This window comes from Anastrepha obliqua, chromosome 1 (genome assembly GCF_027943255.1).
Source record: "Anastrepha obliqua isolate idAnaObli1 chromosome 1, idAnaObli1_1.0, whole genome shotgun sequence".
NCBI classification, from domain to species: domain Eukaryota; kingdom Metazoa; phylum Arthropoda; class Insecta; order Diptera; family Tephritidae; genus Anastrepha; species Anastrepha obliqua.
The window spans coordinates 101,878,848-101,903,403 of NC_072892.1; the positions used below are offsets into that span (position 1 = coordinate 101,878,848).

The 24,556-nt window shown below is 37.4% G+C and overlaps 1 protein-coding gene across 1 annotated transcript in view; it reads left to right on the plus strand.

Annotated features, from left to right (window-relative positions):
* Nucleotides 1–5,804: 5,804 nt before the first annotated feature.
* LOC129236291 (homeobox protein slou) overlaps nucleotides 5,805–24,556 on the plus strand; it is a 57,363-nt gene continuing 38,611 nt past the window's right edge. Inside the window, exons 1-2 of the mRNA XM_054870591.1 lie at nucleotides 5,805–7,373; nucleotides 14,708–14,960. Of these exons, the coding sequence (XP_054726566.1) occupies nucleotides 5,805–7,373; nucleotides 14,708–14,960 (1,822 nt within the window). The remainder of the gene's footprint in view (nucleotides 7,374–14,707; nucleotides 14,961–24,556) is intronic.

Below are 24,556 nucleotides of genomic sequence, written 5' to 3' on the forward strand. Positions count from 1 at the left end.
TTTCAAATTATCTACCGAATACTAGGCAAACGGCAATTGTTTTAGAATTAATTTTGAACTGAAACTTTCATAGGCAATTTTGAAAGATGTTACAGAACTGAAGTGAATTTGAAAAAAATTAATTTATACAATAATCGTACTAGTTAAAAGATTTGATTGATTTTAATTAAATCTCCATGACATGAAGTATACTTTTACTTATTGATTTCCATACGCCCACAAATGGGCAACTAATATACTCGTTTCAGCAGTTGCTTCAAAATGATTTCTAAAAAAACCCTACCATCCAGGTTTCTATTGAAAGTGTTTATGGAACTTTATGGTGCCACAACCATTTACTTAAATTTAAAAAATAAACAAATAATTGACGCGTACTCTTCTGTTAGTATTATTTGTGGTATGCGTTTTGATGCTGTTCCACAAATAAGAGGGACCTACAGTTTTAACCCAACTCCAAATGACAGATATTTTCTATGAAGAGCTTTTTCAGGCCAGAGTTACATCCGGAGCTTTGCCATTGCCTGATGAGGGGTGACTGCTATTAGAAAAAACTTTTTCTTCATTTTGGTGTTTCATGCACGGATATTCGAGCTACGTTTTCGGAATGGTAGTGACGCACCAACCCATTCGGCGGCCGCCATAAATTAAGTCAAAGAAAATTTATTTATTTATAATTGGCGCGTACACCCTTTTTGAGTGTTTGGCCGAGCTCCTCCTCCTATTTGTGGTGTGCGTCTTGATGATTCCACAAATGGAGGGACCTACAGTTTCAAGTCGACTCCGAACGTCAGATATTTTTATGAGGAGCTTTTTCATGGCAGAAATACACTCGGAGGTTTGCCATTGCCTGCCGAGGGGCGACCGCTATTAGAAAAATGTTTTTATTAATTTTGGTTTCATCGAGATTCGAACCAACGTTCTCTCTCTGAATTCCGAATGGTAATCACGCATCAACCCATTCGGCTACGGCGGCCGCAGTGAAAATTACACGGCATAAAAATTGTGAAAATTATTGAAACGGTGAGATTTTTGCAGAGGCGATTCAAGAATTTTCTTCATTTGAGCTATGGTCGAAGAAAGAATTTATTATTTTTGCAAAATTGGTTTAAAAACTGTTTTATGGTTGATCTTTAGCCTCTGATTAAACTACTACTATCATGCCCGTGAACTTTGATTATTTCTGTGATTTTATCGACATTTTCGACATTATCGACATTTTCTCTAACATCAAAAATGCCTGAACGGAATCGACGAAACCAAAATTGCTCGTAATTAGCTGCTACATTCACAATTTCAGCCGCCACGCTTGCATTTCCGCCTTCATCAAAGAAAAACTGTAAAATCTACCGCATTTTCTCTTTATTGACTTCTATTCTTAACACCCTTTAACTCACAACTGAAAGGAACAAACAAAAAAACAGTAAAATATATTAGGTGAAATGTCACTTTTAAATTGTAAACTTTAAATTGTTGGATCGATACTTTACGAGATATCGATTACCACAGCCATCTACTGAGAAAATAATGGATTTCTTTTTCCTGGAGCTAATATAAAAAAATTCGTTGATGTGGGGAAAATTATAAAAAATCAACTAAATTTTCTGTAAAATTTAAACTTACACTTTGTAAAACCAAACTAAATGGTCTATAAAACTACATGCTCAACATTTTTTTTTTTAAATTTTGATTAAATTGAAATCTCGAAATTTGCAACAAAATTTGTCAAAATTATACAAATTTCCTGGATTACAAAAACCTGGATTAATATGGCATTTATTGCAGAATGAACTATGTTTTTATAGAAATCAAAAAATAAATAATAAATATTCAAAGCTTCTCAAATTTTTGGGGAGCTATATTTTTTTGTATGAATTTGGGCTCTGTAATTCATACACGAATCGTATGACCTGACAGCAAGTACTCGTTTCGTATACTTTCCCTAACCAGTATTTATTCATTTATTTATACATAAATTTAGTCTTTGAATATTCGACTTTCTTTGATACTATAGGCAAATTAAATGTTTATTACTTAAAGCACTTAAAATTCCGAACTAAAAAAAGAATTGGAAAGTAAAAGATTAAAAATAAGAGTTCAAAGTTGTATTAAATTTATATTTCGTTAAGGCTAAATAATTTGTTATAGAACTCGAGACCTTATTTAATTCACTAAGTGCTCGGCCAATTGAGGCATTACGTGCACACTTAGCTTTCCAATTAGCAACATAAAAAGGGAATAATACATGTAGACTTTTTTGCGGAATATTAAAATTGATAACAAAGCCGCGGGAGCTGACGAACTGCCGACTGAGCTATTCAAATAAGTCGACGAGGAGCGGGCAATGTGCATGCATCAGCTTCTATTCAAAATATGGTCGGATGAAAGCATTCCTGCCGGCTGGAATTTAAGTATGCTCTGCCCAATCCAAAGGAAGGGTGATCCTGCAATTTGTATCAATTATCGCGGGATTAGTCTTCTAAATATCGCCTATAAGGTTCTATCGAGCGTATTGTGTGAAAGGCTGAAGCCCACCGTCAACCAACTGATTGGATCTTATCAGTGTGGTTTTAGACCGGGAAAGTCCACTATCGACCAGATATTCACAATACGTGAAGTCTTGGAAAATACCCATAAAAGGAAAATCGACACACTCCACCTTTTCGTCGATTTCAAAGCTGAATTCGACAGTACGAAAAGGAGTTATCTGTATGCCGCGATATATGAATTTGGTATCCTCATAAAACTAATACTAAAACTAATGCAAGTTGGCGTTGTTCAATACCTGCAATGCCGTCAGAATACGGAACGAGCTCTCCGAGCCATTTGATACCAAACTAGGTTTCAGACAGGGCGAGTCGCTGTCGTTTGACTTCTTTCACCAGATGCTGGAAAGGATCGTGCGAGTGCAGAACTTAGTCGCTCCGGCTCTGAAAGTTTTCGATGCGATACCAGCTAGTGGTAGTAGAGGAAGAGGGACATATCAGGTAGAAAAGTACTTGGCTTCACTGGCGCCGGTTAGCACGAGGAAGAAACGACGGTTATCGCGCCAATCAAGAAGAATATAAAACTTTGAGGAAACACAATTTGAAGAAACTCACATAATTGTTTTTATTGTGCAATAGAGATGATGAGCATCGAATTACATTTTTATTTATTCTTAAGCTGATGACCTAGTCGCTAATGCTTTTTAATTCATTGTGATTGAAATTCATTACTTTTCCAATTTTCAAATAAAAAAAAAAAACAAAAAGATTTTTATTTAAGCCCAATTAAAAATACAAATTTTCATTTAATCTTTTCATGTATTATAAATCGTAAAATTTCCAATTTTTTTTTTATTCATTTAATTGTTTGATTTATTGTATTATCTTAAAATTTCCTGATTTTTTTTCTATTTTAATTTTAATGATATATTTTAAAACTCAGAGTTTAGCTAAAATCTGAAAATTCAAATGCAAAGCTGCAAAATACACGAATATCCTAACATTTAGTATTAAGCAGCCATGAACTGAAAAAATGAGGCGAATCGTTGAAATCTTACATGACTTGATGCCATGTCAACCCCCTTAATTATACAAATTTTGATGCATGCAGTTCTATGTGGATGTGTATGTGTGCACACAAGTACGTGTGTATGTGTTTTTGTGTAATTGTAAGAGAATTTACATGGTAATGCATGGTGAATTTTAATTAATTAGGCGTCGCAAACGTTACCCAATTAACATATGTGCATACGTGCGTGTATGCGTTTGTATATTTGTATATGAGACATTTATGTAGCTATTTGGCAATTAAATTACGTTCAACGGAAATTGGCAACACTACAAAGAAACTCGCATTCAAGCATCAAAAACTGAAAGGCCGTCCGCCAGTCAGCCAACCAGCCAACCCAGCCACCTATTTAACGTACTACGACGAAGCAACATGAAATAAAAGATATTAAGAGCAAAATACAATAGCATAAGTAGACAACGGGAGACACACACACACACATAACACACCACGCACACACGCATGCCTGTGCATCTGTTGGCCAACTTTGTATGCGTAGCTAAAAACAAGTCAATGAAAACGAACTAAAGACTTACTAAAACGAACAACAACAGTAACAAAAAGAAAAACGAAGTACAAAATCGGAGCCAACTCGGCAAATGCTTTAAAACAAAACCCAGAAATCCATTTGCCGTGCAACCAAGCGTTTAAACAAACAAATTTTTCGCTAAATAATTTGACAATTACTCACATCCCTCAATTGGCGAGGCAGACTAAACCTGCGGCGCGGGGAGGTCGCGTCGAATGGGCAGGAATCGAGACGAGGCAACACTAACCGGCAGGGAGTGGAGGAGAAGGGTGATAGGCACTCATATGTGGCGACTCCCCTACAAAAATCTTCATAGACTCTCCATCTCTCGCATAGACTAAACTTTGTGGGTGGTGTAGGGGCGACTGAGGGAGTGAAGTCAATTTTTTATGTGACGTGGACTGTCTCTACTAGGCGCAATGGTGTGCGAGGTAGTGCATACGAAAAATGAAAAGTCGCCTCGGAACACACCATTACATTTGCTAACGAGGGGAAAACAAATTAAATCATTAGATTGTGATACTGATCCTTTAAACTTAAGTACCGAACGTAGTTATGGTGTGTCAAAAGATGCCGCATATGGCGGCTAACAGTGAGCGCATCCACACACACAGACACATGTACAAGGATGTATATGCTCGTACGCACAAAATTATACATGGAAATAATCCATAAAAAATAACGTAAAAAAGTTAGCTCATTCTCATTAGCCGAAAGGGGCGGAGCCACTTCCTGCAATTGCCTAAGAAAACCCACTCAAAATCTCACTCAACAAAAATGCGAGCGCGCGGCAACAGATGTTTCTCAATTGGGCGTGCACATGTGGCAAGAATCACCACCGCAGTGCCGGGCGACCCAACCACCACCACTGTTGTCAGACATTAGCGCCGATGCCGGAATGAGCGCCTGGCTGAGTGCGGCAGTACCGCTCAGCATCCATTCAGTAGCAGTTCATTTGTCGCAGACCGATAGTTAGCCAGATAGTCGGCTACTGTGTAACTCAATTGGATTAACGTCGCACAACAAAACCCGAGTGAGAGTATAACCGGCTAGCACAACTCTTAGAGCATCAGAGTGCCTGCAACCCTTGCATATATCGTGAGACATTTGTTCTATGCGGTACTGTCTTTCCGATGGCGACGACGAGTGAGTGTGAATGCGCATTGGTGTGCGAGTGGGGTGCTTAGCAAACGGCTGACTCAGAGCAAGTCAGCTGCGTCCACCACCCCGCCTCGTACTTACGCACTGCGTATACGGAGGCGACGCCAAATCAGTAACAGTCCATTGGCTGCCATCAGAGTTACAAGTACTTAAACGCTGTCAAGCGGACGGAAGCCAAAGGTCGATCGGTCGTCGCTCATAAATCGCTAAACACTTCCGTGTCTGCATTCGGTGTACGCGTACCGCTGACCGTTGTCTCCTGTCACATCGTACAGTGGTCCAGTGTCGGTTGCAGCGAATAAAAGTGTTTGCTCAGCGCTAACGTGCGCCATTACAACAAGCGAACGCGTAGTGTAAGGTATAGCCGCGAAGTCAATGTGCATCTGTACTCCAGCATAGTAAAAAAGAACTGAGTAGCCGCACGGGTCGCGACGTATTGTGGTACGTGACTAATAAGTGGACAAATATTGAAAAACTAAACTGGAATACTAAAGAAAAATTAAAACCAAAGAATATTTAATAACTTAGTGTGTTTAAAGTGTTTCCGAATCTCTCCAGCAAAATGGTGATGCTCCAGTCGCCAGCGAAAAGCGCCAATGTTTTGCCAGCGAATGCCGTCGGCGGTCAGCTAAGCCCCAACTCGAATCCCGATTCGCCCAAATCGAACACCTCACCGGAGGTGGCGTGCAGTAATGCCGACGGTGCTGCCACGCCAACATCTACAACGTCTAGCGCCTCGCTAACACCAAAGATACCGAAATTCATTATAAGCCAACAATCTATAGCAGCTGCGACCGCTGCTGCTACCGGCAACAATAGCGGTACACTAACTACCGCCGGTAAGTCGCCTCACTCCAGTGGCGACAGTCTGCGCTTTTCTCTCGAACGGCTTAAGCAGATGACAGAGCTCAAAGTGGTGAATCACCTCAGTCCAACGGCAGCTGCCAGCGGCTCAGCTGAACAGGAGGATGCGATAAAGTGCAACAACAACAACAGCAATAGTGTTAGCAACAACAATGCTAATGCTAATGGCATCTCTACCCACAGGCACGGCAATAGCAGTAATAGCAGCAATAGCGACAATGGTCACTCGCTTTCACCACCAGCCACTTTCTCCAGCCCGCTCCATCACAATCTACTCGAATTCAACGACACCACTTGCCAGCTGCCGCGGCCCGAGCCTTTGCCCCACCCGCATGCCGCACTGCTACAACAACATCCACATCTCTTAAAAAATCCACAGTTCCTTGCGGCCGCTGCTGCCCAACATCAACATCATCATAATCTCCATCAACATCCGCATCATCATCTTCATCAACAACAGCCAACTAATCATCCGCATTCGCATTCCCACCATCCATTAACAGACCTTCATCCGCTGCGTCCACCGTTGTCCACAATGGCTGGCTTGCCGCCGCCACCAACACAATCTCTAAATTCGCATCAACGTCTCTCATCACCCGCCAGTTCACCACTTTCGCCACCCACGTCACCATTTCAACCGCATTCCGAACAGCCGCAAACAACGCCACAACTGCTGTCACCGGTGCAGCCACAACATCAGCATCAACATCAGCACCAGCAACAACATTCCGCACACTCGTCTTTTACTTCCTCGTCGTCCTCCTCTGCGTCTAATGCCAATGTCGCATTTTCGCCCCAACAACAGCATTTACTGTCAACGCCACCCTCATCAATGTTGCTCAGCGCTCCTCATACCCTTCCACATGCCACCCAATTGGCCAGCTGTAGTCCCTCGTCAACACTTACGGCGCCACATGATATGGATCTGGAAAGGATTAAGTTGGTCGCCGCACAGGCTGTGGCCGCTCGTTCTACCGTGACATTGGGCTCAGCTGTAACTGCGTCGAGCACCTCCACCGCCGCTGCTGCTGCCTCTATGGCTGCTGCAGCAACCGGCTTGTGCTTACCATCATCGAACCAGCGCCCGGATCTTAGTGATTATGGATTTCGAATACAATTGGGTGGGTTGGCGGCAGCAGCAGCAGCAGCTGCGGCTACTTCACGCCAAATTGCGGCGGCAAATTATGCGAGAAGTGATACCAGCGAGGAATTAAATGTGGATGGCAACGATGAGGATAGCAACGATGGATCGCACGACACGCCAACGGTGAGTTTTGTGAGATACTCGAATGTGTAACCCAAATAAAACAGCAATTCGAAGTGTTTTCATATTTGTGTGTTTTTAAAAACGATGCGATCTATGCGAGGAAAATATCTGACTTTTTAAGAAAATACTTTTTTTGTTGCAACCAGCAATACGCTTTTGAGCGCACAGATTTTTCTATGAGACCCTTAAATGATTTCAAGAAATAATTCACTACATTTATTTTTAAATTCTAAGGAATGTCGGATTAATGGAGATGAAAAAATATTAAATTTGAAAGTTGTATTTACATATTCCACAAAAAGTGAGCTTTTTACTACCAGTGAATATTTAGTCATGAATATTTTTTATTTATTCAACATATTCGGCTTTTGCTTCGATTGCTGTTATTTATGATGGTGGTAACAGCGGTCTGAACGGCTTCAATAGTTCGTGGCTTCAGTAGTAAATGCGGTGAATCAAGCAGCAAAGTTCATGCCCAACTCCTGACCAATGAAATACAAAAGGGACCAGAACAAGTTCTTATACAAAACTTCCTAAGAATCGAAATAATAAATGAGTATACTATTCAATCTTACTTCTCCACACGGCTTTAGCATTACTTTCCTCTGGTGGCCTCAATTCGGACTCATATCCAAAACACCAAACCGAAGTAACGATCCAAATCCAAAGTATGTAGAGATTGTTTTCAAAAAGTTTGAGTTCCTACGCGCACATTGAATGATGACTTTACAGTACTTAATTCGCTAAATGTTTGGTTGCCTTTCAGATTGTGAGGCATAAACCTTTTAAAGACTTTGTGAAATCCTGACGATTCAGGCAAAATGCGACACAAAGTTATTTGAACAACTCCCACTTCCATTTCGATGATGGTTTTTGAATATTTGTTATCATCATTTATTGTTAATTTTGTATACAAATATAAAGAAACAGCTCCACTAGCTGGATGGATTCAAGACTGGCTCGAAAAAAAGTTGCAAAAGTCCAACTCTGTATTTTTTTTATGAATAATCTATAAATGCAATATTTCTCACAGCCTCTGAAAAGCAGATTAATACTAAACAACCCAATCAAAAATTAATTAAACTTACACTTTACTTATTTCATTTTAATAAAGAAAATGCAGCATTTCTTACAGTTTACAAAGAAAAACATTCGAGAAAACTTAGAACCTGGTTAAACAAATCAGTTAGTAACTTCAATTCAATTATTAATTTGTGGTAAAAAAATCTAGGCCAAATCGAAGAATTGGAAGCATAATTAGTTCTACCCATCCCCCTGAAAATATCATAATTTCGTAAGCTTCGCTGAAGAACTTTGAAATTATCTTTCTCGATAGGCCGCACCAAACGATTGTTTTCAATGGATGTTTTTGAATGGACTTTGAAATTATCTTTCTCGAGTAGCGATGGGGAGTCAATTGCTCTACTTATCAAATAAAAAACAATATTGAGGGAGAATAGAATAGTCCTACTATATAGAAATGAAGTTAATGAGCAAGCACCGACTTTTATAGATTGGAATTGGAGCAGTCAAATGCAAAGAAAGCAAAACATAATGGACAAAGACTTTCTGAATACATTCAAGCCTACTAATATGACAAGCTTATTATGGTCTTAGGCCTCTCTATGACAATCATTATTATTTTTGTGTAGAACCATTCATGGCATTTATTTTTTAAAGGTAATCCCTTTCAAATGTTGGCCGCAACTGCGCCGTAACTTCGCCATCCGTAAACAGCAATTTTGAATGACCCACAATTCGCTGGAGGACTTCGGTCGGTATCTCGCGAATAACTTTAGTAATGTTGGCTTCCAATATCTCAATCGAATCGGGTTTATCCGTAAAGCATTTAGACTTTAAATTACCCCATAAATACAAGTCCAAAGGTGTGATATCACACGATCTTGGTGGCCAATCCATTGGTTCGAGACGAGAGATAAATTACTCACCGAAACGAGGGCGCAGTAAATTCATTATTTCACGGACTGTATGGCAAGTAGAAACCAAATGTAGTGCAAATCACGGGCATCAATTTCAAGCATAAAAAAGTTGTTTATCATGGTGCAATAGCGTTAGCTATTCACTGTTACATTAGGGCCAACCTGCTCTTTGAAGAAATAAGGGCCGATGGCCGATAATTCCGCCAGCCCATAGACCGCACCAAACGATTGTTTTCAATAAATGTTTTTGAATGGCTTCGGGTTGCTCTTCCACCTAAATATGGCAATTTCGTATTTAGTTTGACAGTAGTCACGCGTGGACTGTCAAAAAACCCCTTTTGGAAAAATACCTCCAATGTAATCATCATCCTCTATAACAGCTGTAGAGTACATGCTTTTTGGTCGGTCTGAACCAAAATCGTCACATAAAAGCAATCACAGAATATGACTTTGCAATGAAGTAACTTGAATGTATTTGAAAATAGAATCTAGTGTCAAATACCACATCAAGATTAATAATTTCACTTTGATTAGATAGTTGAGAGAGTTTCTCAGCAACATAAAAAGTAATTTTTTTAGTACTTCTAAAAACCGACAAAATGGTTTATTATATTATAATTTAGTTATTTTTTATTCCATTTTCAAAAGCCGTATGCCATTATTCTAGCCTTGAGTAGTTCCATATTTCGTTCTTATGCCATTTTGGTGATCCGAAGTCATGTCCACATAGTTGTACCAGCTATCCAGAGTTGTAAATCGATTGTTGAGCGCGCTGTACGGCAAGTTGCACCATCTTGTTGGAACCAAATTGTAGTCGATTTTTAGTTGATTAATTTTTAGAAACAAAAATTCAGTCAGCATGGCTCGATAGCGCTCGCTATTCACCGCAATGACAGCTCCGTCCTCATTTCAATTTTGTTTTGTTTTTCAAAGTAAATTTCCACAATTTGGAAGAGTTAGTCTGACGTTAAACGATCCATGATGATTTGCCAAGCCTTACTGAACAGAAATGTCAACACAGTTTGCCATTCTCAACTGTCAAACCATACTTGTCGATATTGATAGTTCTCATGCAGCTAAAATTACCAGATAGATATATTATTTTATGCATCTAAACTATATATATATATATATATATATATAATTGGCGAGCTCCTCCTATTTATGCTGTGCGTCTTGATGTTGTTCCACAAATGGGACCTACAGTGTCAAGCCGACTCCGAACAGCAGATATTTTTATGAGGAGCTTTTTCATGGCAGAAATACACTCGGAGGTTTGCCATTGCTTGCCGAGGGGCGACCGCTATGCTTGTCTTAATTTTGGTTAATTCCGAATGATAGTCACGCACCAGCTCATTCTTCTACGGCGGCCGCATCTTAACTAAAATTGTAAAATTTACGGTGCATTTCACGAAAACGTATTCTTTTTTGGCTTTATAAAAACTTGCCATGCTCTTAATTTTCTACGCCATATGCGATGCGTTTGAAACCTTATGATATTTTCTGAAAGCCTCAAATACATACATACATATATGATTATTTAAATATAGTAACAGCCCATTCTGACACCCAATCACTTGGCACATGAACTAAAACTTTACAAATAACCAAGATTTTTATCAAATTGAAAGCTTTTTGGCGTTCTGTGCACAACTTGATAAAATACCCAGTCCTTTTCATCACTCTACGGTGAGCAATGTAAAGTAAAGACAAGTCAGCTGTTTAGCCCATAAAACCCAAAAAATTCAGTTTTTCATTACTTTTACATAAAATCGATAACTGATCGTTATAGCGTTTTGCCTCCTATGTAGCCTTAAATACAGGGATGAACTTTTCCCGCTTTGTTTTTTATATGGTAACTGACCCGGCCTAATGAGCCATACACTGGTTTTCCCTATTATTTTTACTGAGATCATGCAGTTTTTCGATGATTTCTGTTCACAATCCACTCTATGGACGGCCTAACCTTTAGTCATCCATGGTGTTTGCACCACTGATTCTTGAATCAATTGGTGCGTTTCGATAAAACTGCGACCAGGTTTAACACAAAGGTGATTCGAAGCTCTTTGTTTGAAACTAATATTCCGACAGCAGTACAAATCATACCACTAAAAATGTTACTAATGTTGGAAAAGTATATCGAATCAAGCAATTTTCCAGAAAAATTATATATAAAAAGTTCGTTCTTTAAAAAGAGAGAGCCCTCTATACAGGCCTATCTGCCAAGCATTCAGTTGGTTGCGGGCTCGATGTCCACTGTGGACATTAAACATCCAATGATAATAAAATATTGATAGTAAAATTCCGGGTGCAGTTCCTTTATGGAAAAGTGCTCTTAAGATCCATCATGGAAGCGATTTATTTTTTTGGATCCATCCAATTTTTTGCAGAACACAATCAAATCGCACAAATTACTTATTGGAGAGGAAGCTCACTCAAATTTCTAACAGAGAATTCATGTAAAAATTGTTCTAACACACGGCTTTTTATCCATATTTCACGTCATATGAAATTATAAATAAATTGTTAGTCTAAGGTTAAGACTAATTAAATATAAAAAGTATTGAAAAAATGCTGGAAATTTCAGTTGAATTTGTATGATACCGCTTAAGAAAAAATTTTTCCTAAATAAGGACAAACATGGTTTCTTCTTAATATGATTAAGTTTTCTTTATAGTCAATAACTCCTTCTTAAAATCTAATAAAGGGTTTTCCAAGAACAGGTTTATTTTGAATAGCCCGGTTCACCCAAACCCCAAAGACGGTTCGTAAAACTCGAATATTTTTGGGTCATCGTGAAGCACCTTGTTAGACCGCAATACAGAAATTGGTGAAAAAATTCGAGCTGTTGTGACAACTTAGTGATGTGAAGAATAAGAACCGTGCACGTCACATAAGAACAGCCAAAAGTATTGCTTTAGTAGCCGAATGTGTTGAAGAAAACCCAGGTTTGTCCATTCTTTGTCGTTCTTTGAAATTAGGCATTCGACAAACGTCATTACACCGTATTTTGCATAAAGATTTGGGTCTTAAGGCTTATAAAGTCCAGAGCTCACGCCGGCCGATCATCATCAACGTCGTGTCTTTGCATGAAAATGATCCGGAATTCCATCGAAAAATCATCTTGAGTGATGAGACCCATTTCCACCTCGGTGGCTTCGTCATCAAGTAAAATTGTCGGACCTGGGGATCCAGGAGTTATTGTTGAAAAGCCTCTCTATCCACAACGTGTGGCTGTTTAGCGCGGTTTATGGTCCGGCGGAGTCATTGGATCTTACTTTTCGAAAATAAAGCTGGAGCAACAGTTACGCTGAATGGATTGTGCTATCGAGAGATGATTAACGATTTTTCATGGCCGGAGTTGGATGGTATTGATATGGACAACGTTTATTTTCAACAAGTCGGCGATACACGAAACGATAACACCTCTTATTGGAAAACCCTTTATAATTATTTGTTCTTGTTTTAACGAGCCTCGCAATTTGGTTTTTTGCCAACAATAAATAATAATCGCATAAGTAAAGTTTTTCGATAAATTCGATAATATATATATGGCATTATTAGATAATTACTTATTATTTAAGTAAAAAATTAAAAGAATGAAGAATGTACTTAGAACACTAACTTCTACTTGAATAATAAACAATTGAGCAAACAAATTCAATGGATGCGTTGGCTTTGCATGGTTTTAGAAAGTTGTTTTAAGTTTCAGTCACAACTCTTAATTGTCATTTGTTTGTTGGCTTCTTACATTACGATCAATTATATTCATGCAAGAGAAAAAGAAGGGAGTTAAGTCCAATGCCAACTTCTTCACCTCACTGCAGCAATCTGGAAGACTATTCTATGCGTCGAATACATGTACGTGCCCCAACTCGCGGCATTTCTTTAAAGCAGTCCACTTTTGTTGCGTATGTACGTACATATTTAATTGGACCTCCAACTCTTCTAACTTTTTAACTCTGTAAATTTCCCACTGCACAAAGCTTTACTTTTTAAACCGATCAACTGTATTCCTAGAGATCCGGTATCAATTCCAAATGACTCGATGTGAATTTCGCTACTATTTGTATTGAGAGGATTTACAATGAATGCTAGGGTGATTTTGTTGAGTTTGAATTGCTCAAATCTGTCAGCAAATTGAACTTTGTTTTTTTATAACTGTGTAATAGTAATTTGTATGAACAGTTGCATTGGTCTTATCGCGATATTCCTTTAGAAATTGATAATGAAGTAATGTATCGCTCTAAACTTCTTCTGAAAAAGAATTAATTTTTCTTCAAAATAAACCAATTCTTCTACCAAAACATAGGATGGATTCACCCTTTTTTGCAGTTTTAGATTCAGCTCATTTAATTTCGCTTTGATATCCACCATAAAATAAAATTTTTGCAACCATTTGTTCTCTAATTCAGGGTGATTTACTGCCTTTATTCGTTCAGGGATATATTTACTTCATTGATGCACAAACAAAACGTTTCAATACCTTAGCTCTGGAAAGCCATCGCGCTTTATTGTGAATAAGGAGGTCGGATACCTGAGTCTCCATTTCATTTAAGAATTGCTTACAGTCAGCGAGTACAAGTGGCTGAGAGGTAGAATCGGCGACTAATCCTCGTTAGCCGATTAAGAACGATTTTAAAATATATTTTTTTTATTAAATAAATAATAATTGTGTATCGAGCTAAGGATCCGCAGCTTCACATTCAGAAAATCACATGGGGTGAAATACGAGAGTGGCCCAATAAGCAGACGACTCCTTCTTGACATTCAAATATTTAAGAATGTGATTATGAATGTTCTTGCAACTTCACTCAGCATAAGTCAAATACCACACAATATTTGTCACCACTTGCGCTGACCCTATCGACCACTTTTGACCGACCAATTGAGCAAAACATGGGTATCTGGTGCCAATCGATAATTAGGAGTCTCAGAATAATAACCAAGCTTTTTTTAATATTTTGTGTAAGTTCCAGGTTTAAAAAAAAAATAACATTATCCACTTCTCGATGCGTTTCTGCATCACTTTATCGAACAGATATGTATACAGATTTGATTTTCCTTTTGATAATTTTTAATTAAAATTTAAATATTGAGTTTCTTCACAGAAGAGTTTGAGTTGAAAGCTTTTAACGGGTTTATTTACCAAAAGCTTTCTGATACAACTCTGTGCCGAATGGAGTATCAAAAGCGTTAAATCGTTAACTGATTAAATTTTCACAACAATTGCATTCAGTTGAACTCGTTTACTTTGGTTTTGCTCTTTTAACTAAGTACTTAAAGCCCATTTAACACTAAGTAAATGAATATCTTGCAAAAACAAAATAAGAAATTTATTTTAATATCCAGATGGTGTTTCTAATTTCATTTTAATTTCTTTCATCCTCATAGGCTTGTCCTGTTGATCTGACGAGATCGGTACCAACCTCTGCCTCAACAACATCGTCGGCGACGAATGCGTCAACGGAAAAGGAAGCCACAAAACGGTTAGCGTTCTCAGTGGAAAATATCTTGGATCCAAACAAATTCACTGGCCGAAATGGTCCATCCGGACATTATGGCGGTCGTGGTTGGGGCTCAAGCAGCAGTAATGCCGATCGAGATGATGAAATGCACGACGACGAGCACAGTGAAGATATGTCGGGTGAGTTTAACATGCAAATGTAATTTATTCAGGAAAAAAAGAAAGTGGTTCGAAAAGCATCTGAAAGAAATCAAAAAGGTTAAAAGTATCCTAAACACCAAGAGGAGTTAGTTTCCACGAATGATGCCTCGATTTTTTTCATTACTCTTCTATGTGCACATTTCTAGGTACTGAATTGCCTTCCAAAAAGTGAAATATTAAAATAAATTGTTAAGTACAGCTACCGCCTGTATAATTTGCCTTGGTATTTATGTATTGTATTGCATTGAATCCCACTGTAGCGCGTTCTGTTTACCAATTTCTTTACATCAATGTGTCGATCATTCACTCTAGTGGCTCACCGAATATTTTTTATAAGAAATTTATTATAGAAAATTATTCTTAAAGTCAGACCAGGTTGAACTTCAGCTCCAAAGTGGGCAATTGAGAGCATTACGATCACTGATGACACGATTATTAAACGTAGTTTACTTTCACATATTTACTTATTATATCCTTTAATATACACCACTCCTCTATCTCTACAACTCTTCATATGACTCTTTGAAACAAAGCTAGAGATGTTTTCTTCAGGACGCGTGTCTATTGCCTTTCACTGGTTGAACGTTTCCAAAACTTATTCCCATTAACGCAAAGCTCTTAGCTTTCTGCCAAAAATAAATATTCTCGAAATTGATATCTTCAATTTTAGTTTACAATAATAATAAATATTGCTCTCTGTGAAATTAAGTGGAGTTTTAGATCAAAGATAGTCCAAAAAGGACACAAATTTGCACCAAGTTGCCACTATGCAAAATATAATATTATTTTTCATCCAAATTTTCACAATAGATAAACTGCAGCATTCACATTCTCATTGACAAGCAAAATAGCTTTGAATAAAAGAACGGTTTTAAGAGAATATTTAACAGATAGGGTGATAATAACACCCCGGCAGCCTGAATAGGCAGTCAAACTTGATTTGATTTTATGTCCTTGAGTTTCTTGCTTTTGGCTTTTCGAGTTATATACCAATAGTGCAACAAGAATTCCTGCAGTGAACGAAAGTATCCAAAGTGTTAAGATAGGTGATCTTCATGAGGCGTAGTCCATGGATTCTCATTGACTTTTGACATTGGACATCGGCTTTTCCAACAAAACCAAAAGTATCAGTCTTGGGAATATTAAAAAATGGCTTTCATATTGCGCGCTCTTATTTGAAAAGTGTAGAGCCATACGATTAAGCACAATAGGATAAATTACTTGAAAATGCTTAAATCTTCATTCACTAGTGCATGAGGTGAAATAATACCATAACAACCTTACTTCTTAGTTCAACCCATGCCACGAAGCACATTGTAGAATTTTACAAATCTTGGTAAAAATAAAGAAAAAACATAGCCATTTAGCTGATTTTTTCATGTAAAGATCAAAAATGGTGATATTTTGAAATGATTGTATGAGGAACCCCCCAGGGGAGTTCCAGGCGGTGTGCCACTGGCATGGGTGGATCGGCCGTCCAAAGTTAGTGGGGGTCGGTCATACATTTGGACTCGATTGGAGCACTCTAAATGGGTCAAAGTGGGATTTTTCAAAATTTGCCCCTACCCAAAAGTTCGACCCAAATTGGGGGACATCAGAATTCGTTTTAGAGGTATGGTTCCTTCGGCAAAGTTTCTTATTTTGATCCCTAGAATACGATTTTCACAGAGCAATGAGCGATTTTTAAATCGACCCGCCCTGGTACCCATGCATTTCGGCTCTTCTTATATCTCCCCACTTTAATGCCATTACAAATTTGTCACTGGCAACGCAGATTATAGGAACATTAACGTCAAACGAGGACTTGTTTCCATTCAATACATTTTTTTTTCTCGCATGTGGGTCTTAGTGCTTTCTCTAAATTCATTAAAATTCATTTTGTGGTTTTTTGTGTCATCTCAATTTGAATTTTAAAAGGCCTTTATAATATTAGTTGCTTACAAAGTAATTTTTTTAAATAGAGATTCAAAAACTTATCCCCATGTTGCAAGCTTAATTTTTTATAATTAATTAATTCCTTTTTTATTTTCTTATACACATATCGGGTGTTTTTTTAGCTGCATGAGAAATATCCATAATTGTGGTTTGACAGCTGATAATGGCAGACTGTGTTGAGATCAAAGGTTTGACAAACCATCATGAACCATTTAACGCTCGATAACGCGAAACGAATTATGCAAATTTACTTAAAACAAAAAAATATCTGCTCGCGAAGTTCATAGAGCGAAGAGTTGTCGAAAGCGCCAAAAAGTCGATTCGTTATCGTTCTCAACTTGTTGACCTTCGTCCTTCAACTACGTAAGAATCTTGGCTTACATGCCTATAAAATACTGCTCATGTAAGAACTGCAGCCAAATGGCCATCCTTTGCGTCGCATATTTGCTGATTGGGCACATTTAGATTTATTATTTAGATTGATTCGAAAACGTAGTAGTTGTTGTTATTATAGCAGCATAAATATTCTCTATACATATACGTGAAATTCTGCTGGAGGAACAGTCGAATATAAATCCGGGTCGTTCCGGTAATGTAGAACCGACTCTCGTGGAAGGTGGAAAAAATAGTGAAAAGCTGGACTGACGGAAGGGACAATGAAACTCGTAGCAGCGGGCATATGCCGAATGTTATATTCAAAAATTAGTTGCCATGAAATTATCTTCCAGATTATAATAAAAAAATTTTTTTCCAACAAAATTTCTGTTTGATATTATCATTTTAAGTTCTCAAGCTCTTAAAAAGCACTCGATATATATGTATATACTTCTATCAGAATACAATTAAATGTGCTGCGTCATTCATGTACATATATAAGAATATTTTTTCATTTTCTATAGAGGTTTACAATATGAAGAAACCAGACACTTTTTAAATATGGCATTTGAGTAAAAAACCAAAAACAAAACGGGAAACTGCCTACCAAGGTTTCTTGCTCCACAAAAAACATGGCTTGAAACCCAGTTGAGACTTCTAAATCCGTTGCTTGTTGCCATCAACGAGTGTAGCAAGAGCAATAACAGCGACCAGTAAAGAATTTTGTTGAGTGGCACCCAAACGTTAAAAAAGAAAACTTCAAGAGTTTCTTATCACAGAGAACCCTGAAGAGTTTACGGCTGCTGCTGAAGTTGTGGTTAGAAGAACAGCATAAAAAGATGCTGCCAATTTAATAAAATAATTAGTTCCCGTATCCCCAATGCGGGCCAGTAAAATACAGAAAGCCCAACAAATTGTTAGATGTTCCTTAGGTCAAAATGTCTCCAGAGTGGGCCTTGCCTCTGCTAGTTGAAGCAAAATTGAACTAAAGTTGGCTGTAATATCAACAATTACCAATACAGCTCCAACATATTTCTAAAATCGTCAAACCGTCATTTTTCATTACAACTAGGCAGGGACTAACTCAATCCCATTGAAACTATCATATATCGCTATTAAAATCTCCAGAAAACCCTTTTATGAGGGAATCTGTTTATTGAGCGGAAAATGATGATGATTTGATGTAAATGTTTCACATCTTTTTTCGTATATATAGGGTGTTTTTTTAGAGGTTAGGTTTTCAAGATGAAATAAAACGTATATAATTTAATGTTATGGCCAAGAATTTAGCTTTATTATAAAGATAAGGGTTTGCCATTATGTTTTAAAAATGATTTCGAGCAAGTGGCCGCCGCGGCTGGCTCGAATAAATTCTAGCCGAGAGGCCCAATTTTCGACCACTTTTTGCAGCAATTGGGGCCGTATGTCAGCAATAATGCGCCGAATATTCTCTTCCAAGACGTCAATCGTCTCGGGCTTATCTGCGTAGACAAGCGACTTCACATAGCCCCACAAGAAATAGTCCAGCGGTGTTATATCGCACGACCTTGGAGGCCACGCCACAGGTCCACGACGCGAGATAATGCGCTTACCAAAAGTTTCCTTCAATAAATCGATTGTTGCGTTGGCTGTATGGCATGTAGCGCCGTCTTGTTGGAACCAAAGGTCGTCCACATCAACATCGTCCAATTCAGGCACGAAAAAGTCATTAATCATGGCTCTATAGCGCTCTCCATTGACTGTAACATTATGGCCGGCTTCATTTTTAAAGAAATATGGACCAATGATTCCCTCTGCCCATAGAGCACACCAAACAGTGACTTTTTGAGGATGTATCGGCGTCTCAGCAATGGCTTGTGGATTATGTTCACTCCAAATGCGACAATTTTGCTTATTGACATACCCATTCAACCAAAAGTGAGCTTCATCGCTGAACAAAATTTTCTTATGATGCGTCGCGCGAACCGAACCATTATTTTCGTAATAAATTTGCACGATTTGCAAATGTTGTTCAATTATAAGTCTATTCATTATGAAATGGCAAACCAAACTGAGCATAAATTAAGTGACAGCTGTCAAAAAGACCATCTACGAAAAAAGTAGTGCCAACTTGAAAACCCAGCCTCTAAAAAAAACAGCCTGTACATAAGTAAAAATATGTATACATAAAAATAAAAATAAAAAAAATGAGAAGGCCTGGACTGATTTAGAAAAACATCTAATGTTTGGTTTGTCGCAATACAGGAATGGCTTAGAAAAAAACGACAATTTAGGAAAAAACAGAATTTTAATTTAATTTGGATAACTTTTGGTTCGTTTCACTTACTTCAGTTCACTTAGATTTGTAAAATGCGACGCTTGTACGTTGTTATTATTGTAAAACCAACTAAGTAGAGAAAAATGTCGTATTCTTACTTTGGCGGGTTCCAGAGCCCTTACAAAAACTATTAAATTTTTTGGTTTTTAAAAAGCATGGGATATCATTTTTTGGGCATTTTGCTGGTTTTAAGTACTTCCATTGCTTTTCTATCTATGACATTTTTGTCGTATGTGTATGTGTAGTATGGAGGCAAACAAGACTTCTGGGTAGAGAATATATATTTTCCCTATATATGATGAAATTATGAAATGAAAAACAATTAAAGTGTGCCTATATGTAAATATATATGTCAGTGATCATTGAAATCACAAAATCGTATTTCAAAATAGAGGGCAAATAATAAACTCAATTCGGATTTTAATCAAATGATATTTCTAAATAAATCAAAGAGTGGCAAGAATATAGAAAAGTGAAATAAAATATCTCTAGAGGTATTCTCATCTCTGGCCAGCAGTCGTCAAGGCATTTTATTTGTAGCAAATTTTAGTTATCGTTTTTTTTTCTGCTGAGCAATAGAAAGAATTCGTTTCCAACATCAATGGGGCCTCGTCTCCAGGGTGTTTTTTTATTTGACTTTGACTGTTGTTTTTGTTTTAATTCCCTTTTAATGTTGCAAGAATGTTTGCTTTTTTACTATTTCATTTTTTGGAAGGGTTTTCCACACCCTTGTTTTTATGCAACGGCCATGAATGAAATATACTCCTGTGTTGAGTTGCTGGTGTATTGACTACGTTTGTGAAACAGATTGTTGGTTTATGGCATGTTTTGATTTGCCTATGCATTCAGATTCTCCTCACAGTTACGTATCAACTATACGAATGAGTACTTCACAGCTTACTCTTAATTTTGCGTATATACATATGGATATATATATATATATATATATATGTATGTATATTCAAGTTTTTCGTTGCTTTGCTGAATATGTTGAAATCAAAACTTGCTTCCATATTTGAAATTTTTCTGTGAAAGAGTTATATATTTTTGCGCACTCACCTTTTTGAAAGCATTTTTTTAGACAAATGTAAGAGTACTCAAAATTTTCGTTTTGGTGATAAATTAAAATTTGTAATGGATATGTACATATGTGCATGCATATACTCACATGCTTGGCCGCCAAGCTGTACATAGGGGACGATTATTAAGGTGTATGAGTATCAAATGTTTACGGATTTTCCAACAAATATATTAAATTTGATCTTTTTTTTAATTTTTCCATACCACAAATGAAGAGAACTACAATTTTAAGCCGACTCCGAATGCAACATATTTTTTATGAAGAGCATTTTCATGGCAGAAATACACTCGGAGGATTGCCATTGCCTACCGAGGGGGACCGCTAATAGAAAAAAACTTTTTCTCCAGTTTGGTGATTCGCGCACGGAGGTTCGAACCTACGTCCTCCAAATGGTAGTCACGCACCAACCTATACGGCTGTGGCGGTCATGTGCCGATTGTAGTGATATCATTGCATGCAAATATAATTAAAAAAAAAATCTTAAAATGCCGAAATAAGGCGAGAAGCAAACAAATTATTAACCAATTAATAAAAAGCGCATCAAACAATTTACTTTAATTGAAGACAAATAATTTTGTACATGTTAATTATATTTTTTAATTAATAAAATTCGCCAGATAAGACAAGAAGTCTAATTCACCTAACAAGAACAGATGTCTATTCAATTCTTCAGAATTTTTACTACAAAAAGTGCATACTTATTTACTTTTTTCCTTCACTTTTTCATATTTTAAACTTAAACTGCGTGCCTGACCATTATAAGCTAATTATCGAACAGTTGATTATTATTTTGTCATTTATTGATTAGTTTACGGAACTTGAAGCAGCGGCACTTCTTTATTTCACGTTTAGGCGCTTTCGCTGGATGTACAAAAACAAAAATGCGCGTAGAACATCCAAGTAATGAAGCAACGAGCTCGATGTGAATACCCCTAAGCCAGCTAATAGGCAAAATTTGCATAGCGCGCGGAAACATGTAAATATATGCGATTCGTTAAATCAAACGTTTAGACGAATACTTTTTTGGAATATTTATAATGTTAGCAAATGGCAACGTACGTCAGATATATTTGACACTTGTGGCCTAAACAACTGCAGTGTACAAATCAATGATTCAAAATCATGTTTTTTTTTAAATAATTAAGAAGTCATTAAAAACTGCATGATGAGTAGTTTCGCGCATTTGAATTAAAAACTATATTGGATGATTAATTTTGCGCCACCTTATTTCCCTTCGATATCATCATCATCCTCATTGTCATTTAGCGTTACAACCCGCGCTGGGTTTTAGCCTTCTCTACAATATTCCTCCAGGCCTCTCTGTCTCTTGCTAAATTTTTTCAGTTGGTTATTTGCAGCGCTCATAGGTCTTCTTCTATGTATTCCATTAGTCGTCTATGCATTATTCGTTTTTGAGCACGCGTGTCTTCCATTCTTAGAACATGTCCAATCGCTTTTGTCTCTATGTTTTTTGAAAGTATTTATTTTTTTTTTATATATATAACTTTTATTTTAAGTATAATTTTATTGTTCTAAAAACCTTTAACGGTGTTCAAAATACCTTTAAAAACCTCTTTATTTTGAACGTTTCCGCTGATTTAAAAAAAAATCAAAATACATTTTTTCTCATTATATTTAGGAAAACATTTAACAGTCCCTTAAAAACTCTAATTTTATGATCATTTAATTTTTTTATAATTTTATTTTATTTTATCCAAAACATTTTGGAACATTCAATTTTTCCAAGATAAGTTATTTAAAAACAAAATCGATTTTTAAAGGTCCTGTGTCGAGCCAAACCTGTTTAATAGAAATAAAAAAGCAAATCAACTTGTTTTTGCTACATAAAGAATGACACACCTTAATGCACACAAGCATAAACGTATGGCTGTGTGTGCATATGTATGTACTCATATTGAATTTGCAAAATCTGCCCACCTCATCTCATGTGACTCAGTCATGCTCTAGTGAATTTTTGTTTGATTGATATTTTAATTGGAAATTTGTTTCATGTTTTGACGATTTTAGATTACTCTGGTATTGGAGTATTAAAAAGAAAGCAAAACACAAATCATTTATGAATGGAAAACACTTCTAGTTCCCACACATTGCAGGATATTTGAAAGATTCTGATTTTGAATTTGATTTTGATTTCGATTTTAATTTTAATTATTTTTTTTAAAGCTGATTGATAGTCTGATTAGAAAATGGCAGAAAGGAAATGTTGAGGGAGAAATTGTGTGTCTGTACTACAGTGTGAGAGGTATATGCAAAAAGATAAAGAGGTTTTTCAAATCGATTTTCGATTATTTCAGAAAGTCGTGTATCGTCCTTTGTGAAAATGAAAGAAATTGGTGCTCGATGTTTTTTTTCTACAGCTCTCCTTCCTATTTATAATATGGGATTCGATTCCATTTCGTGAAATGTAATGGAGAGGACTACAGTTGTGTGCCGCCTCCGAACGGCAGATGTTTGGAAATTGAATGGCGTGAAATCACTAAAATTATCTGTGCGCTGCATCTATTGTACTGGGGCCAAAAAGTTTTCGAATGCGGAGCACCATCTCTTCTGCGCTTTTCTGAGAAAAAGTTGTACAATTCCCTTTTAACAACAGTTAGTGGGACCCCCGGGCGGCCGCCGGAGCCGAATGGGTTGGTGCGTGATTACCATTCGGAATTCACAGGGAGGTCGTTGGTTCGAATCTCGGTAAAAGCAAAATTAATGAAAACATTTTTCTAATAGCGGTCGCCCCTCGGCAGGCAATGGCAAACCTCCGAGTGTATTTCTGCCATGAAAAAGCTCCTCATAAAAATATCTGCCGTTCGGAGTCGGCTTGAAACTGTAGGTCCCTCCATTTGTGGAACAACATCAAGACGCACACCACAAATAGGAGGAGGAGCTCGGCCAAGCACCTAACAGAAGTGTACGCGCCAATTATTTATTTTTTTTTTTAGTGGGACCCCGATGACGGGGTAGGAGTCCTCTGAGACCAATGCGGTCGACTCTTGCCTCGCAAGCGCATAAGATATTTCATTTGCCTCTATGTTACTATGACCTGAAACCCAGATCAGAGAAATGTTACCTGCACACTCCATAGAGTTAATCTCCTCCTTACAAGAGTTAACCAGTTTGGGTCTGCACCATGACGTCGTCAGTGCTTTGATCGCAGCTTGGCTATCGGAGAAAATGTTAATTTTTCCTCGCTCCTGCATTCCTGCAGGATCGCAAAGACTTCTGCATGGAAAACGCTAGCACGATTCGGCAGATTTAAGGAAATAGACGACGAAACCCCTGCTCCGACACCCAATTACATTTTGGGACCTTCAGTGAAGACAGAGGTGAAGAGTATAGATACAGACTTCCCCATCGTTTCAATCCTCCCTACTTGGTAAGATTGCTTTGGCGCGACCTTCAAACTCCAGTATGCGGATAGATAGATCTGTACGAAGTTTAGAGTAATACGGTGTTAAACTATCTAAATGCTGAAGTATATAATTTTGCTGAAAGCTATTTGAAATTTGTTAAATTTTTGTGATTTTCGTACGAAGTTTGAAACCCTGATTTATGAGGTTTTTGTTATTTCAATAAAATGTATGCCGGAATAGTCGTTCCATACAAATTATATAAGTATGTGTACTTATATTACGCATACGCCCAACTTCTGAAACTGGTTTTATACCTTTCTATCCACTTCTTCACATCCTCACTTAAAACAACTCATCTATCATCCCTCTTCTGTGGTACAATACGGATGATAACTGTGCCTTCCTATAGATGACCTCGGTCAAAACACTTACAACGGTAGCTTCTTAAAAGAGTTTGGTAAGGCTCTCAAAATAACAATAAGAAAGCAGGGATTTGATTTTC